The 16,883-nt window shown below is 34.0% G+C and overlaps 1 protein-coding gene across 2 annotated transcripts in view; it reads left to right on the top strand.

Moving 5' to 3' along the window:
• The first annotated feature begins 1,643 nt into the window (after positions 1-1,643).
• Positions 1,644-16,883, top strand: part of LOC114916678 (callose synthase 7) — a 32,138-nt gene continuing 16,898 nt past the window's right edge. Inside the window, exons 1-6 of one of the 2 annotated variants that reach the window (XM_029273938.2) lie at positions 1,644-2,861; positions 9,075-9,187; positions 9,268-9,355; positions 9,451-9,561; positions 9,659-9,820; positions 11,219-11,305. In XM_029273938.2, coding sequence (XP_029129771.2) covers positions 2,730-2,861; positions 9,075-9,187; positions 9,268-9,355; positions 9,451-9,561; positions 9,659-9,820; positions 11,219-11,305 — 693 coding nt within the window. In that variant the 5' untranslated portion in view covers positions 1,644-2,729. The remainder of the gene's footprint in view (positions 2,862-9,074; positions 9,188-9,267; positions 9,356-9,450; positions 9,562-9,658; positions 9,821-11,218; positions 11,306-16,883) is intronic. The other variant, XM_083068444.1, reaches the window with a different exon arrangement.

Below are 16,883 nucleotides of genomic sequence, written 5' to 3'. Positions count from 1 at the left end.
ACATGTTATTCTCACTACCGGAACGGGCCGTTCCGATTTCAGAACGGGCTGTTCTAGTGTACGAATTTTACATGCAACGGCCATATCCAGAACGGCCGTTCAGATTTTGGAACGGGTCGTTCTGGACCCCCTTCCTGAAGTCTATAAATAGACAGTTGGGGCTCATTTCTCAAGGCTCCAAAATTTCGTCCAGACTCCCTAGAGCACAAAATTTCTCTATTTTTCTCTCTCCTCCTCTCTTTGTATTTCTTGAGATTTTTGTGAGGCATTGTAGTGTGAAGGATTGCCAAAAAGCACCCAAATCTCCATCTTTGAAGATTAATAGAGCTCGTTCAAGAGGTATTTCAGCTAATTTTCTTCTCTCTCTTTTATTTTCTGTTTTTAATAAATGTTATTTATAATAAAAATAATCATGTAAACATTTTAGGATTAATTGTATAATTTAAATTTCAAGCATGTAAATAATTATTAATAAAGGGGATTAAATATTTTAATTATTAATTCTTATTACGTTATCTTCATCATAGGGTACCGATTTAGGGCGTTGTAGGGGTGCTTAATACCTTCCCTACACGTAATCGACCCCCGAACCCAATTCTGGTTATCAAGGCCATTATTGGATTCTTTTTAAAAACCTTTTCTTTTTCCAATGTTTTGAGTAAAACATTGGTGACGACTCCATGAACTATTTTTCAAAACCATTAATTAAGGATTAGTCTGGTGTCCGGGCATTCCTTAATTGATGAGATCTTTAAAAGGATGTTTAAACCATTAGTCGCGAGATCGAAAATTTTCGGGTTGCGACACTCACATCTCTCTCTATATATAGAGGAGAGGTCAAATGACACTATTATAATTTTTACCAACTACTACATTGTTCAATAACTTTCAATTAAGTGTGAATTTTGTTGATCCAATTATTAAATTATAAACTCATATTACCTTATATGTTTATGTTAAATTTTATTAAAATTAAATAATAATTTGAAGATAATCAAAATATTTATATTTTAATATATCTTAAAATAAATGTTATGGAAATTTTATTTTACAAGAATAAGATACTAATGATCTCTGATAAATATAAAATTATATATATATATATATATATATATAATATAGGAGTAAGAAATTTTTAATTTGATGATAAATTCTGAAAAAAATTTATTTAATTAAAAAATTTAAATAATATAGTAATTGATTATGGTGTTTATTCGATCGTTACGAATGTAACTGAAATGAAAAAGGACATTTTGCTATAAATTGGTAGGAGCATATGGAAGATCCTCATATCTTCTTTATCTTATTTTTAAATTTTAGATTAATACATGTTTGTTCTATTCTCCTGATTCTTATTGATATATATATTCATTTCTAAGAATGATAAAACGATATAAGATGAAAGTCATTTATATAATAAAATATAATATAAAAGAGAAGTCAAATAATATTAAGAGTTATATATATTTTAATATATATATATATATTTAATATAATAAAAAATTAAGAATTCAAATAATAAAAAGTTTCGTAAGACGGAAGATACATATTTTTTTGAAATAAAAAATATAATATAGATAACGTAAATTAATTTCTTAATCAACAAAAGTTACATAATTAATTAGATATTATTTAAGAAATTTGTTGGAGAAGTACTTTACTCGCATTATATTTAGTATAAATTAATTAATTTTATATGTTTATATTTTAAATAAATTATATATTATTTAAAATAATTAGTAATGAGATTAATTTAATGATAGATAATTTGTGATTTAAGAGAGTGGAGTTTATTTATTGTAAGAATAAGTTACTTAATAATTCATATTTTTTTGTTAAATTTTTATTATTTAATTATTAAATTAAATTTTTTTAAAATTATATAATACTTTATAATATATATATATATATATATATATATAAATTCTTATTAGATTTAACTTATCTCTCGATCGATACGGATTAATCTAAAATGAAATTTTACAATATTGATACGAAATAAAATAAGTGTACACACCAAAAAGATGTATCAGCTCTATTAATAATATAAATTATGAATTTATATTTTATAATATATATTTATAATTTTAAAATATATATGAATAAGGACTCTTTATCTATTGTCCGTAAAATGGTAGGAAGGTCTTTCTTCTAAAAATACAACGATTGAATGGCAACTCCAAAGTCCCTGATTACGTTTCTTGGCATGTACGAATTAACATATTGGCCAAATTGAAGTTTCAATTTCGAAGACCCGCTTTTCATTTCTCTCACAAATAAACAATTGGAATCCGGTTGTTAAGAGTGAACTTTCATCTCTGGTTTGTTCAATTGTTTATCCCCAAAAGAGAAAGAACTCAGCGAAAAAGAAGTAGCATCTGCGTCACATTCTGTTTCCTTTTTCTTTTCTTCTTTATTTTTTATTATAATTTCCCCCCTCCTCCTCCTCCCATCCTCATATGGAAATTCCAAAACATGATTCTCAATCAAATTATCAATCTTTTTGGCTCCTTCTTCTACCCAACTACAAAAAAATTTAAAATTCAGCTTCCCCTGCTCTTCACTCAAGTCCCAATAGTTGTGATTCTTTTTTGGCGGTGAAGGAGGGAAAAAGCTTAAACCTTGTTGCATTGGTGGTGGCAGGACCATGGCCAGCACAAGTGGCACGAAGGGTCCTTTTGAGACAGATTGGCAGCCAACAAAGAGGTTTGTGAGGGCTCATACTATAAATGTCGACGACTTCCGAGACGAGGAAGGTGTTGTGGACACTGAGACTGTGCCTTCTTCACTTTCTGTGCTTGTGCCTGTTCTCAGAGCAGCCCTTGCCATTGAAAAGGAGAATCCAAGAGTTTCCTATCTTTGTGAGTATCTTTATATGATTCATGTTACAATCCCCTGTCGTTAAGGTTGTCAAACTCGACTAGAATCATAAACTTGTAATATAATATGCAGCTTTATGCAAAGGCTTGTGAAGTTAGATATTCCACCTGATCAATAATTTTCCATACAAGTTCATAATTACACAAATATCAAATATGGCATATTAGAAATAGTAACACTTACACAAATAAGACAATTAAATTTTAATGAACTTTGAAAATTTTACTCTTTTTTTAATGTTATTAAAGTTTCTCATAATATTTTTCTTACAATTCGTCTCTTCATATATATATATATATATAGTTTCTCATAATATTTTTCTTACAATTCATCTCTTCATATATATATATATATATATATATATATATATATATAACTCATGGCTAGTTTTACTACAGAATCCACCAACTAAAGAACTAATATAAGAGGGGCAGTGAATATTTGAGAGAGAAAAAAGTAAAATGAATTGTGTTCTCTTATTATTTTCTATATCACTCTAAAAATGACAGAGAGTGAATTATATAGACATACAAAGCTTACAGAGGAAGTCACAGTCGTAACTAACATGCTGATGTGGCAAAGCCACTCAGCTTACAACAGAATACAAAAGTTACAAATAAAGCAATGCTATCTAATACTCTATTACTCCCCCACAAACTCAGGTTGACACGAACCTAGAACCTTGAGTTTGTCTCTAAAACTGTAGAATTGAACTTTAGAGAGAGGCTTTGTAAGTATATCAGCAACCTGAGCTTGAGTTGGCACATAGGAGACAATTAAAGATTTGTTGAGAACCTTTTCTCTAACAAAGAAAATATCATGTTCCATATGCTTAGTTCTTAAATGAAGACTTGGATTATGGCTAAGAGAAATAGTACTCTGATTATCACAGTAAAGGACTGGAGTTGGAATCTGAACTTGTAATTCATTAAGCAAAGATTGAATCCATAAAATTTCAGAAGTAGCCAACACTAAACTACGATACTCAGCTTCAGTAGTGGAGCGAGCTACATGAGTCTACTTCTTAGACCACCATGAAATAAGATTGGGACCAAAAAATATACAAGTCCCAGATGTGGATCGTCTATCATCCACGTCAGATGCCCAATCAGAATCAGAAAAACCCTGCAAAGATAGAGGAGCAGTAGCAGTAGTAGATTGAAAATGCAAGCCAAAATCAACTGTTTCTCAAAGATATCGCATAATACGTTTTACAGCACTCCAATGAGAAGTAAGAGGTTGTGCCATAAATTGACACACTTTATTAACAACATATCCAATTTCTGGCCGAGTAATAGTAACATATTAGAGAGCACCAACTATGGATCTGTAAGCTACAGGATCATCAAAATAATCATACCCATACTTTGAAAGCTTAAGTTTGGCTTGTTGAGGAATAGAGATGCCCTTGGCATTATACATATTAGTTTGCTACAGAAGATCTCTGATGTACTTAGCTTGATTAAGAATAACAGAACCTGAATTTGTGCATTTGACTTCAATACCCAGAAAATAATCCAAGTCACTAAGTTTCTTAAGAGCAAAAGCACCATTCAGCTTTGAGATAAAAGACTGCACTAGGGAATGAGAATTTCCAGTGATAATTATATCATCAACGTAGATCAACATATAAATGCACACTTGAGACTACTTGTAAATAAGTAAGGAGGGATCACAACAACTTTGAACAAAGCCAAAACCAAGTAACGTTTTAGTCATCCTATCATACCAAGCGCGAGGAGCCTGCTTTAAGCATAAATGGCTTTATTTAACTTGCATACAAGAGATTTATCTGAAACCTCAAACTCAGGTGGTTGCATCATATAAACATCTTCCAAAAATCCATTAAGGAACGCATTGTTGATATCAACTTGTTTAATAGGCCAATGATATGTGACAGCAAGAGTTAGGATAACTCAAATGGTAACTAGTTTAATGACAGGCGAAAAAGTTTCACTAGTCACAAACAAACTTTTGATGAAATCCTTTAGCTACAAGGCGAGCTTTATACTTATTGATAGTTCCATCATGATTTTCCTTTATACGATAAACCCATTTATAGCCAACAACAATATGGTTAGAAGGTAAGGGAACAAGTGTCCATGTTTGGTTTTTTATTAGAGCATCATATTCAAGAGACATAGCATTTTTCCATGATGGAGATGATAAAGTTTGTTTAAGAGATGTAGGTTCAGCAGTAGTAAGTAAAAGTGTGGGATGTAGTATAGGTTTAACAATTCCAGACTTAGATCTAGTTTGCATAGGATGAACATTGGAGGATGATGGCGGTAAAGTATGAGCAGAGAGTGGTGACGAATTAGAAGATAAATTTGAAGTAGAAGTAGACGCAACATCATTAGAGGACAAAACCCAAGGGGAAAATTAGTGGAACTGTTTGAAACAGATGAAGTAGATGGTATGAGATGTTGATATGGGAAACACTGCTCATTGAAAATAACATCTTTGGAAATAAACAAATGACCATTGGTATCAAGACACTTATATCCCTTATGAGAAGAAGAGTATCCTAGGAAAACACATTCTGTTGACCGAAAGTGAAGTTTATTTGTGTTATGAGGTGTGAGTAAAGGATAACATGCACGCCCAAAAACCTTAAGAAAGGTGTAATCCAGATCTTTACTATACAGAACCTGATAGGGAACAACTTTGTCATGAGATAAAGATGGTAATCTGTTAATAAGATATACAACAGTGTGAAAAGCATGATCCTAATATTTCATAGGCAAGGATGCTTAAGAAAGAAGAGTTAATCCCATTTCAACAATATTCCTATGCTTTCTTTTAACAACACCATTTTGATGATGTGTGTGAAGACAAATTAATCTATGAGTTATACCTAAATTGGTTAAAAACTGAGTAAATGGTTGAAACTCACCACTCCAATCAGACTGAACAAACTTGATTTTATGATTAAATTGAAGTTCAACCATGGCTTGAAACTGTTTGAATATAGTAAGAGCCTTAGATTTATTTTTAAGAAAATAAATCCATGTAAAACGACTGTAAGCATCCACAAAAGACATATAGTAATGATATCCCATAGAAGAAAGCATAGGTGCTAGTCCCCATAGATCACAAAACAACAATTCCAAAGGAGTGGAATAAACAGTAGTAGAAGGAGACGAAGGAAGCCTATGAGATTTGCCCATACAACAAGCTACACAAAATTGAACCTCATTTTTATTAGAAACAGGGATTTGCCCACCACCTTTATCCCCTCCAGCCCAACCACTTGAGTCTAACCTCCCTATTGCCTTACAGAAAGTAAAACCATTCTACTCGTAATCCTTCCCCTCATTATATTACTCTGAGTTATCACCGGTTATCCCCATCCCAATATACTTGTCTTTCTTCTCTTTCCTCCATGTTTAATCCTAAAAATGTAGGTGATGCCTTGGCCCACCTTGGTTGGAGACAAGCCATGATTGATGAACTGTGTGTTCTTCAGAACAATGGTACTTGGGATCTTATTTCTTTGCCTCCTAGGAAGTTTGTGGTTGGATTTTGATGGATCTTACAGTCAAGGTTGGTCCTGATGGCACCATTGATCGACTCAAAGCTCGTTTGGTCGCCAAAGGTTATACTCAAATTTTTGGATTAGACTATGGCGACACTTTCTCCCCCGTTGCCAAGATGACCTCTGTCAGATTATTCTTAGCCATGGCTGCTCTTCGCCATTGGTCTCTCTATCAACTGGATGTTAAAAATGTCTTTCTTCATGAGGATTTGCTTGAGGAAATTTATATGGAGCAACCTCCTGGGTTTGTTTCTTAGGGGGAGTCTTCCAATTTGGTATGTCGTCTTCGCAAATCACTTTATGGTCTTAAGCAGTCTCCAAGGGCATGGTTTGGTAGATTTAGTACCGTAGTCCAACAGTTTGGTATGACTCTAAGAAAAACTGATCATTCGGTCCTTTATCGACATTCCACTACTAGGTGCATCTACTTGATAGTGTATGTTGATGATATTGTTCTTACTGATAGTGATCATCATGACATTTCTCAGATAAAACAACATCTTTGCCATCACTTTCAAACAAAAGACCTTGGTAAACTTAGATATTTCTTGGGGATTGAGGTAGCCCAATCTACAAATAGAATTGTAATATCCCAAAGAAAGTATATGCATTGGATATTTTAGAGGAAACTGGGCTAATGAGTTCCAAGCCCGTTGATACACCTATGGATCCCAATGCTAAACTTCTACCAAGTCAAGGGGAGCCTTTCTCACATCCTGAGAGGTACAGAAGATTAGTTGGGAAATTGAATTATCTCACGGTAACTCGTCCTGACATCTCTTTTGTGGTTAGTGTGGTGAGTCAATTTCTCAATTCTCCATGTGCAGGACATTGGAATGCAGTCATCCGCATTCTGAAGTATATCAAAGGTGGTCTAGGAAAAGGTTTATTATATGGCTACAACAATCATACCCAAGTTGTGGGGTACTCAGATGTAGATTGGGCAAGATCTCCCTCTGACAGGAGATCCACCTCAGGTTATTGTGTCTTTATCGATGATAACTTGATTTCCTGGAAAAGTAAGAAGCAGAATGTAGTGGCAAGATCTAGTGTAGAAGCAGAATATCGTGTTATGGCCTCTACTATGTGTGAGCTTATTTGGCTCAAACAGTTGCTTAAAGAACTGAGATTTGGCGAAGTTACATAGATGACTCTCATATGTGATAACCAAGCTGCCCTTCATATTGCCTCAAATCCAGTATTTCACGAGAGGACCAAATATATTAAAATAGATTATCACTTCATTCGTGAGAAGATTTTATATGAGGACATTACTACTCAATTTGTTAACTCTACTAATCAGTTGGCAGATGTCTTCACCAAATCATTACGGGGTCCTAGGATTGATTATATTTGTAACAAGCTTGGTGCATATGATCTATATACACCAGCTTGAGGGGGAGTGTTAGATATAATTTTATCTTATGGGCCTAGGCCCACTACTTTATATATAAACACATCTTTTGCTTTGCAATACACAAGGAATATATGCTCTCCATTTACCATTACTCTCAACAAATCTAAATGAATTTCATATTATTGAATTGATGGGTACAATAAAATAAATAGGCATAAAACATAATCAATCCCTAAAGTTTAGGAATTTAGATAAATCTGACTAAGGAAACTAAACTAGAAATTAGGAGAAGATAAACTAGTATATCTAAACTATATCTTATAGAATTATCTTAACACTCCCCCTCAAGGTAGAGCATATATATCATATGCATCTAGCTTGTTACATATATATGTTATTCTAGGACCTCGTAAAGATTTAGTAAAGATATCTGCAAGTATAATATCACATTCAAATAACATATATATTAAGAATTTATACAAATTTTTAGATATGGCACATAATACTAGTATAATATCACTAACAATTGTAGATAGCATATGTGATAATTACTTAACCTTTTAATGAACAAACAATTGTAGTTAAAAATATTAGAAAATAATGGAATTTGGAAGCAATAATTCTAAATTTTAGAAAAATGAAAAACAAAAAAAAAAATAGAAGGACTAAAAACATATTTAAATCTAAAATAATATAAAGGATAATAATAAAAAATATATATAAATAAATGATATTAAAAGAAAAAAAGAAAAAACCTAAAAGTATAAAAAATTTTGAAGTCATTTTTTTGTAAAAGGTATTTAAAAAATTAAATTATAACATTTTTTTTTCTTGATATCTACTAAATAGCATGACATTTCAAAATTGACAGTATTCTAAATTAATTCAGTAAAAAATTTTAACATCTCCAAGTTTTAATGTTTTATAATATCCTGGTATATATGTTTTTAGAGAATGAATTGAATTAATTATATAATTAAATTTTGAAATAGAAAATATCTCTCGATAAAAATTATTAATCAATAAATATGTAATTTTTTATATACTAAATATAAATATGTAATTTATTATGGGACCTAGGCAAGTCCCTATACGGCCATGCATGTTACACGGCCCTGGGTACATGGCTAATTTTATTTTCTTACCGTTCTTAAAGTTTTTAAAGGTCCTGTTTAGTACTTATTGTCTTTGGTATCTATGAGCTGGTATAATGATATGTTACGTTGATTAAATGCATAAATATTAATCTCAACATGACAGGATTTTCTCTTTTTCATTTTTAAAATTTCCGGGTTGCAGGAAGAGGAGCTTACAGAAAAACTTGGTAAAAGAAGTGATGCTAGGGAGCTGCAGAACTACTACCAACAATTCTATGAAAAGAAAATCCGTGATGGAGAATTTACCCAGAGACCGTAAGGCTTGATCTTTCACTTGTGCTTGCAAGTTTTGTGAATTGTGTTAATGTCTCATTCTTCTCATGTTTCTCTTGAAGGGAGGAGATGGCTAACAATGTTCACATTGCCACTGTATTGTATGAAGCAATGAAGACTATGATACCTTCAGAAAAATTTGAGGAAAAGGTTTGTTTTGCTTGATTAGGCTACCATGACTAAAATGTGTAAAATACTTCTAAAAATAGTGGAGATGTGGACTAAGGATGTTGTTTTATTGCCAGACAAGAAGATATGCCGAGGATGTTGATAGGAAGAGGGGGGAATATGAACACTATAACATCCATCCACTATATGCTGTTGGTGTTATACCAGCAATCATGGAACTTCCCGAGGTCTGTGGATATATGCATTGTTTGTTTTGCATCTGCTAATGATATAATTAATCCTAACTTTTTAATCTTCTTGTTTTTTTTTTCTTGAAAATTATAGATCAAAGCAGCAATTAATGCTTTATGTAGGGTGGATAATCTTCCAATTCCAGTAACTCGTGCAAGACGTGATGTTTTTATCGATGATTCTACAATGCCTATGGAGAGGCTTAAAAAAGTGAATGATATACTTGATTGGATTGCGTCAGTTTTTGGGTTTCAGGTAACAGTGAATATTCTCCCCTTTTACCTTCTATTTTCTAATTTCACTTTGTTAAGATATTTTCCTGCTTAAACTTTTAGGCGAGAAATAACTAAGTGCCACACTTATTATTAATCCACCAGACATGGAGTTTTCAAGGTGGTGTTTGGGAAAAGATAAGATTTTTCATGCATGAATATGAAGGTAGTCAAAATCAAGAATTTATATAAACTCTTTTAAGTATCATAAATTTGTAAGAATTTACTTAATATAAAAATATTTATAAATAACTTAATAATTTAACATTTTAATTTATATTAAAGTAAATAATAAAATAGTAAAATTTAATAACAAATCATGTGTAATTTTACAAGACTCACAAGTTCTTAAGATGACAGAAAATAAAAATTTGCTTGAGTGGCAGCCAGGGACGATGGGAACCCTGGAAACACGACACGATGAGAACAACCCCGAAGCAGGGGACGCCAACCGGAGAACAAAGATGCCGACCAGAGAATGTGAGTCCGATAAACGAACAGGCGAACAAGCCCTGATGCGGCGATGCTGACCAACAGATACCAGCGGGTTTTGGGTTTGTTCTGCAGCCGCGATCGAGAGGCATGTGTGAATCATGTTGTTTCGGGGCTTTTCTGAGTGAACCTCGTACACATGTAGCCGACTTTAGTAATTATTTTTAAAATTATTAATTAGTATTAATTTGGCCACTGCTAATAATTTTTATTTTTCTTAAAAATATTAGTAGTGCCGGCCATGACCAACACTAACTAGGAAAAGATAAAAAAAAATAATTAATAGGAAACATACTAATTGACCCATGCTAATTAGTAGTTGTTTTGTAGTATAATTTATACCGGAAATACATTTTTTATAATTGTTTGGGTCTCCATTTTTATATCAACTATTTTACTTTTTATCTTATTTAAAAATTTAAATTACTATTTCTTTCTCAATGTCGTCTTGGTCTCAAATCGTTTGTTCATTTCAAGTAACTACTCAATTGTTTCTAAAAATATTTTTTTTTCTTATAGAAAATAAATAGAAACACAAATTCCCTCTACCTCACTAGTAAATTTATAAATGAATTAGGATGGGATATTGAAAATAAACAAACTATGCTTAAATTACTACTTCTCATAACATTAATGGCTTCTAACTAACAGTAGTATACCGCATACATAGATTTATGTTGAGAGCATATAGAACTTTTTCTTGTGTTGTTTTCTTTTATATTTATCTTCTTGTATGTTTCAGAGTGAATTGGAATCTCTCTTTTGTACCAAAGTTATACTTTTCAATTTTTATTGTTAGCAGCAATGAAGAATACAACTATTTATGTTTTCAATGCTATTTCTGGTGAATAATCTGATTTGATGTCTCCTTCTGTTTCGGGATATGAAGAAAGGAAATGTAGCAAATCAAAGGGAGAACCTTATATTATTACTTGCCAACATGAAAATAAAGAACAGCGCTGAATCAACTAATCCGGTGAACTATTATTTCCTGCAAAAAGCTTTTGTTTTCTAGTTTTTGTTTTTTCATATTTAATGAACAGGGTGATGCTAAATTTCAAAGGTTGTGATTACTGTTTCTCTTATCATATTTCTCAACTTGATCATCAGCCCAAAAATGTTTCAGCCCAAGAGTCTCAGTCCAAAGCTCCTTGATTCGTTCTTCCCTCTGCAGCTATGGATACACTTTCCACATGTTTGTTGCACCTTTTTTATTCCTTCTATTATTACCATATCTTTCTGTTAGAATCTTTGCATATCTTTTCTGATTTTCATTTTTCACCCGTCATCCCTTTTTTGTAACCTCTTTCTCTTCTCATTCTCTTTGTATATATACGTCGCATTATCAATAAAATGTAGCAGAATGAGATTAACTACTATTCCCATTTTTCCCTTATCGTGCTCTATTTTAATGTTTATGTTTATTATGGTATCAGAGCTCTTCCTTTGAAGAGCTCTGCTGCGCCACTCTACTCTCTTTGTTCCTTCTTCATGGCTTCTATTTCTTCAATCATGAATGAAGGATTTGAGTCCATTACTAGCATACACAGTTATCTTTATCTTCACCCCAGTGAGAACCCAACTATTCCTCTTGTTTCCCCTATTCTTGAACTCAATAATTACCATACATGGAGCAAGTCCATGGAAACGGCCCTCGGTGCTAAAAATAAGCTCGAGTTTATTGATGGTAGTGCCACAGAACCACCCGCTGATGATCAACATTACAATGCTTGGAGACGATGCAACAACATGGTTGCATCATGGATTGTTAATTCTGTCTCTCTTCCCATTCGACAGAGCATAGTTTGGATGAATAAAGCTGAAGATATATGGAGAGATTTAAAAACACGGTATGCCCAAGGTGATCTCCTTCGCGTTTCTGAGCTGCAACGTGAAGCCTCATCAATCAAGCAGGGAGAGCTCTCAATCACTGAATACTTCACCAAGCTTCAGATCATATGGGATGAGTTAGATAATTACAGACCTGAGTTGATCTGCAAGTGCCCGAACAAATGCTCATGTGACATTCTACCCAGTATTACCCAGCGAAGAGTCGAAGACCAAGCCATGCAATTCCTTCGTGGCTTGAATGACCAATATAGTAATGTGCAATCCCACATTCTTCTCATGGAACCGTTTCCTCAAATCACTAAAATATTTTCTTACGTTGTCCAACAAGAATGTCAACTACAAGGAAAGAACTTTGCTGCAAATATCAGCAGGGACGGAGCCAGGATTTCAATACTGGGGGGCCGAGAATTGGAATGATCAAATGAGGCGCTACATTTTTTTAAAAAAAAAAATTCCAAAGTGATACCACATAGCAGGCCGTACCAGAAGTCCAAAAGTTGAATAAAAAAATAAATTTGGGTTATTCATTTAATTATACATATGAGTTTATATTAAAAATAGGGGGTGCCATATAGTAATATATATGTATATAAAAAAAAATTAAAATTGTTGGGGGGGCCGTGGCACCCGTAGGTCCCCCCTTGGCTCCGTCCTTGAATATCAGTGTTGAAGGAAGAAATTTGAATGCTAACACGTGCAATTTTTGTGGAAAGGTTGGTCATAGTGAAAACTCTTGTTTTAGGAAGCATGGTTTCCCTGATTCCAAGAGTAACAAATCCTCATTTGAAAAAGGAGGCAAGACATGCTCCCACTATGGATGGAATGGGCATACTGTGGATTCGTGTTATAGAAAGCATGGCTTTCCTCCCAGCTTCAAGACACAAGGAAAAAGTAACAACTCAACTATTAACAATACTGTAGTTGATGAAAGAAGAAAAATCACTACTCAAAGTGATCAAACGCAAAAAGGAGAGGATCAGGTTTTTCGTCTCACAGCTCAGCAATATCATACCTTGATGGCCTTAATGTAGCAATCCACCAACACTCAATCAGCAGCCTCTAGTTCATCCCAAGTTAACCAACTCAGTTCTGCTGTGTCCACTGTTCATCCTCCTAATGGTTATGAAAATTGAGTCACTCTCAGCACCAACACACAACACGAAAGTACTCTGGGTATTAGACTCAGGGGCTACAGACCATATTGCTTCATCACTCTCATGTTATTTTACATATTCTGTTATTAAACCCATCACTGTTAAACTACCTAATGGCCAACATGTTCATGCTACTCATTCGAGTGTAGTGAAGTTCAGTGATCAATTTATTCTTTCCAATGTCTTGTACATACTAGATTTTAGTTTCAATCTGATTTCTATTTCGAAGCTTGTATCTACTCTTCATTGTAAACTAACTTTTCTCCCTAACTCATGTGTCATACAGGATCTAAACACTTTGAAGAGGATTGGTATAGTTGACGTGTGCAATGGATTGTATACCTTGGCAGCCAGACCTGTCACTATGTCACCTACTTGTTCTTCTGTTATACATCCTGTTTCTATTACTGCCCCTATAGATTTGTGGCATTTTCAACTAGGACATCCCTCATGTAAATGCTTAGTGTCCATGATGAAACAATACTTACATCACCATCAATAAAAATTTCAGTTGCAGCACTTGTCATTATTCTAAGCAAAGAAAACTCCCTTTTTCTTTAAGCATTTCTAAAACATCAAGAGCCTTTGAAATTATTCATGTTGATATTTGGGGTCCCTGTTCTGTGATTTCCATGCACGGGCATCGATATTTCTTAACTATTGTGGATGATTTCACACGTTGCACTTGGGTTTATTTAATGAATAGCAAGTCTGAAACAAGGAAACACATAATCAATTTCATTTCTCTTGTTGAAAGGCAATTTGATACCAAGGTTAAAATTATAAGGAGTGATAATGGAGCTGTTTTAATGAATAATTTCTACCAAGAAAAAGGAATTTGTCATCAAACTAGCTGCATTGAAACACCAGAGCAGAATGGTATTGTGGAGAGAAAGCATCAACATCTTCTCAATGTCACTCGTGCCCTTCTTTTTCACAGTGGTCTTCCTCCTTTATTTTGGTGTTTTGCTATTCAACATGCAGCCACTATTATTAATTGTATTCCTACCCCTATTCTGCATGAAACTTCCCCTTTTATCAAGTTATATAATAAACGATATGATATTTCTCTTTTTAGAGTTTTTGGATGCTTGTGTTATGAAAGTACTCTTGTTGCTAATCGTAAGAAATTGGATGCCCGAGCTGACCCTTGTATATTTCTTGGTTTTAAAAATTACACAAAAGGGTACCTCTTATATAATCTAAAAACTCATTCTCTTGATGTAAGTAGGAATGTTATATTTTATGAAAATCATTTTCCATACATCAAATGTTTCAATACTCAAACCGACACACCTTTATCTAATGTCCAAACCGACAACACCTTTTTAACCACTAACTACAACTTTCAGCCTGCTTCCAAAGCCACTGTTTCACATGACCGACCTGTTACTTTCACCCCTGCAACAAAACAACTTTTGTTGCCATCCATAAATGCACCACATCATACTTCTAATCAACCTCAGCCTGAATTACATTCCTCTGACCAAATTGAGCTTGATTTAAATAACAATGAATTGACCCTTTTTCAACCAAGCTTTTCAGAGTCAAATGATCAACTTAGCTCTTCTTATCAATCTTCTTCTCCTATAATTTCTCCTCCACCCACACAGATCAGACGAGCTTCCAGAACTCACTTACACTAGTGGAAAATTAGGATACTACGTCACCTATTTTACGTCGGACATACAAACACCCGACGTAATAAAAATATGGTGGCATGTTTCGTAATTTAGTTAAATTATTTACATCGGACCTCAAAGGATCCGATGTAAATTTTAACATCTACGTCGGCTATGCATTGTGTCCGACGTAGATGTTAAAATTTACGTCGGACCCTATTACGGCCGACGTAAATAACCCACATGTTTTTTTTTTGAAATTTTTATGACTTTTTTACGTCGGACCTTGGCATGTCCGACATAAATTTATGTCGATTTTCGCGCTCGACGTAAATTTACGTCTCCCGCTTCAACGTCGGAAGTTTTTCTAACGTAAAACCCCTAAAATAACCGACGTAGAATGTGTATTGTGTACTAGTGTTACCTCCTTCCTATCTCAAGGACTTTCATTGTAACATTGCTTCAACTATACCAACCTCTTCAACTGTCAGGTATCCTCTTCATTCTTTTCTTTCTTATAATCGTTTATCTAACTCTTTTCGCCATTTTGTTTGTTCCATATCTGTGATCACTGAACCACATTCCTATTCTGAGGCTTCTAAGCTAGAGTGTTGGGTTAAGGCAATGAAGGATGAGCTTGCTGCCCTTGAGATGAATAATACCTAGACTTTGACTAATTTGCCACTCGACAAGGTACCCATTGGATGTAGATGGGTATATAAAGTTAAGCACAATGCTGATGGCACCATTGAGAGATACAAAGCCCGTCTCGTTGCAAAAGGATATAATCAGCTTGAGGGTCTTGATTTTCTAGATACATTTTCTCCTGTAGCCAAGATAACTACAGTTCGTATGCTGTTAGCTTTGGCTTCTATAAACAATTGGTATTTGAAGCAACTTGAAGTCAACAATGCGTTCTTGCATGGAGAGCTTTATGAGGAATTCTACATGCATGTTCCTCCAGGGCTTACAGCTCAACCTAGGCAGGTTTGTCTTTTAAAGTGATCTTTGTATGGGCTTAAGCAAGCCAGTAGACAATGGTATGCAAAATTATCTAGTTTCCTCCTTCTTCATGGTTATCATCACAATCAAGATGACCACTCTTTGTTTTTGAAGTTCTCTGGTCCCAACATTACAGCATTATTAATTTATGTTGATGACATTGTGCTCTCTGGGAATGACTTGTCAGAAATTACTCATGTCACATTCCTACTTGATCAAGCGTTTAAAGTTAAAAACCTTGGAGATCTTAAATACTTTCTTGGCCTTGAGGTAGCCCGTTTTACTGATGGTATTCACCTTTCTCAAAGGAAGTATACTCTTGATGTGTTATCGGATGTTGGCATGTTGGCTTGTGCTCCTGTCACAACCCCCATAGATTACACAACTAAATTAACTTCTGAAAATGGAACTGCTCTTGCTGACCCTTCACCATATAGAAGACTAATTGACAAACTCATTTATCTCACATCAACACGTCCAGATATTGCCTTTGCGGTTCAGAACTTGAGTCAGTTTGTTTCTTCCCCTACTGACATTCATTTTAGAGCTGCTTTTCGTGTGCTTAGATACTTGAAGCAATCTTTAGGAGCTGGTATATTTCTCTCTTCTTCAAGTTCTTTACCGTTGAAAGGTTTCAACGATTCAGATTGGGCAGGTTGTGTTGAAACACGTCGTTCAGTTACTGGTTTTTCAGTTTATCTTGGTGATTCATTAATTTCTTGGAAATGTAAGAAACAGGCCACTGTTTCTCGAAGCTCTTCAGAAGCTGAGTATCGGGCACTTGCTTCAACCACATGTGAGATACAATGGCTTACATTCCTTCTTGATGATTTTCGGGTTCCATATGAAAAACCTGCTCTGCTTTTCTATGATAATGATTCGGCTATTCAAATCGCTTCTAATCAAGTTTTTCATGAAAGAACGA

Source organism: Cajanus cajan, chromosome 2 (genome assembly GCF_000230855.2).
Source record: "Cajanus cajan strain Asha chromosome 2, NIPB_CcT2T_4, whole genome shotgun sequence".
Lineage (NCBI taxonomy): Eukaryota > Viridiplantae > Streptophyta > Magnoliopsida > Fabales > Fabaceae > Cajanus > Cajanus cajan.
This window is presented reverse-complemented; position numbering and strand designations above follow the sequence as displayed.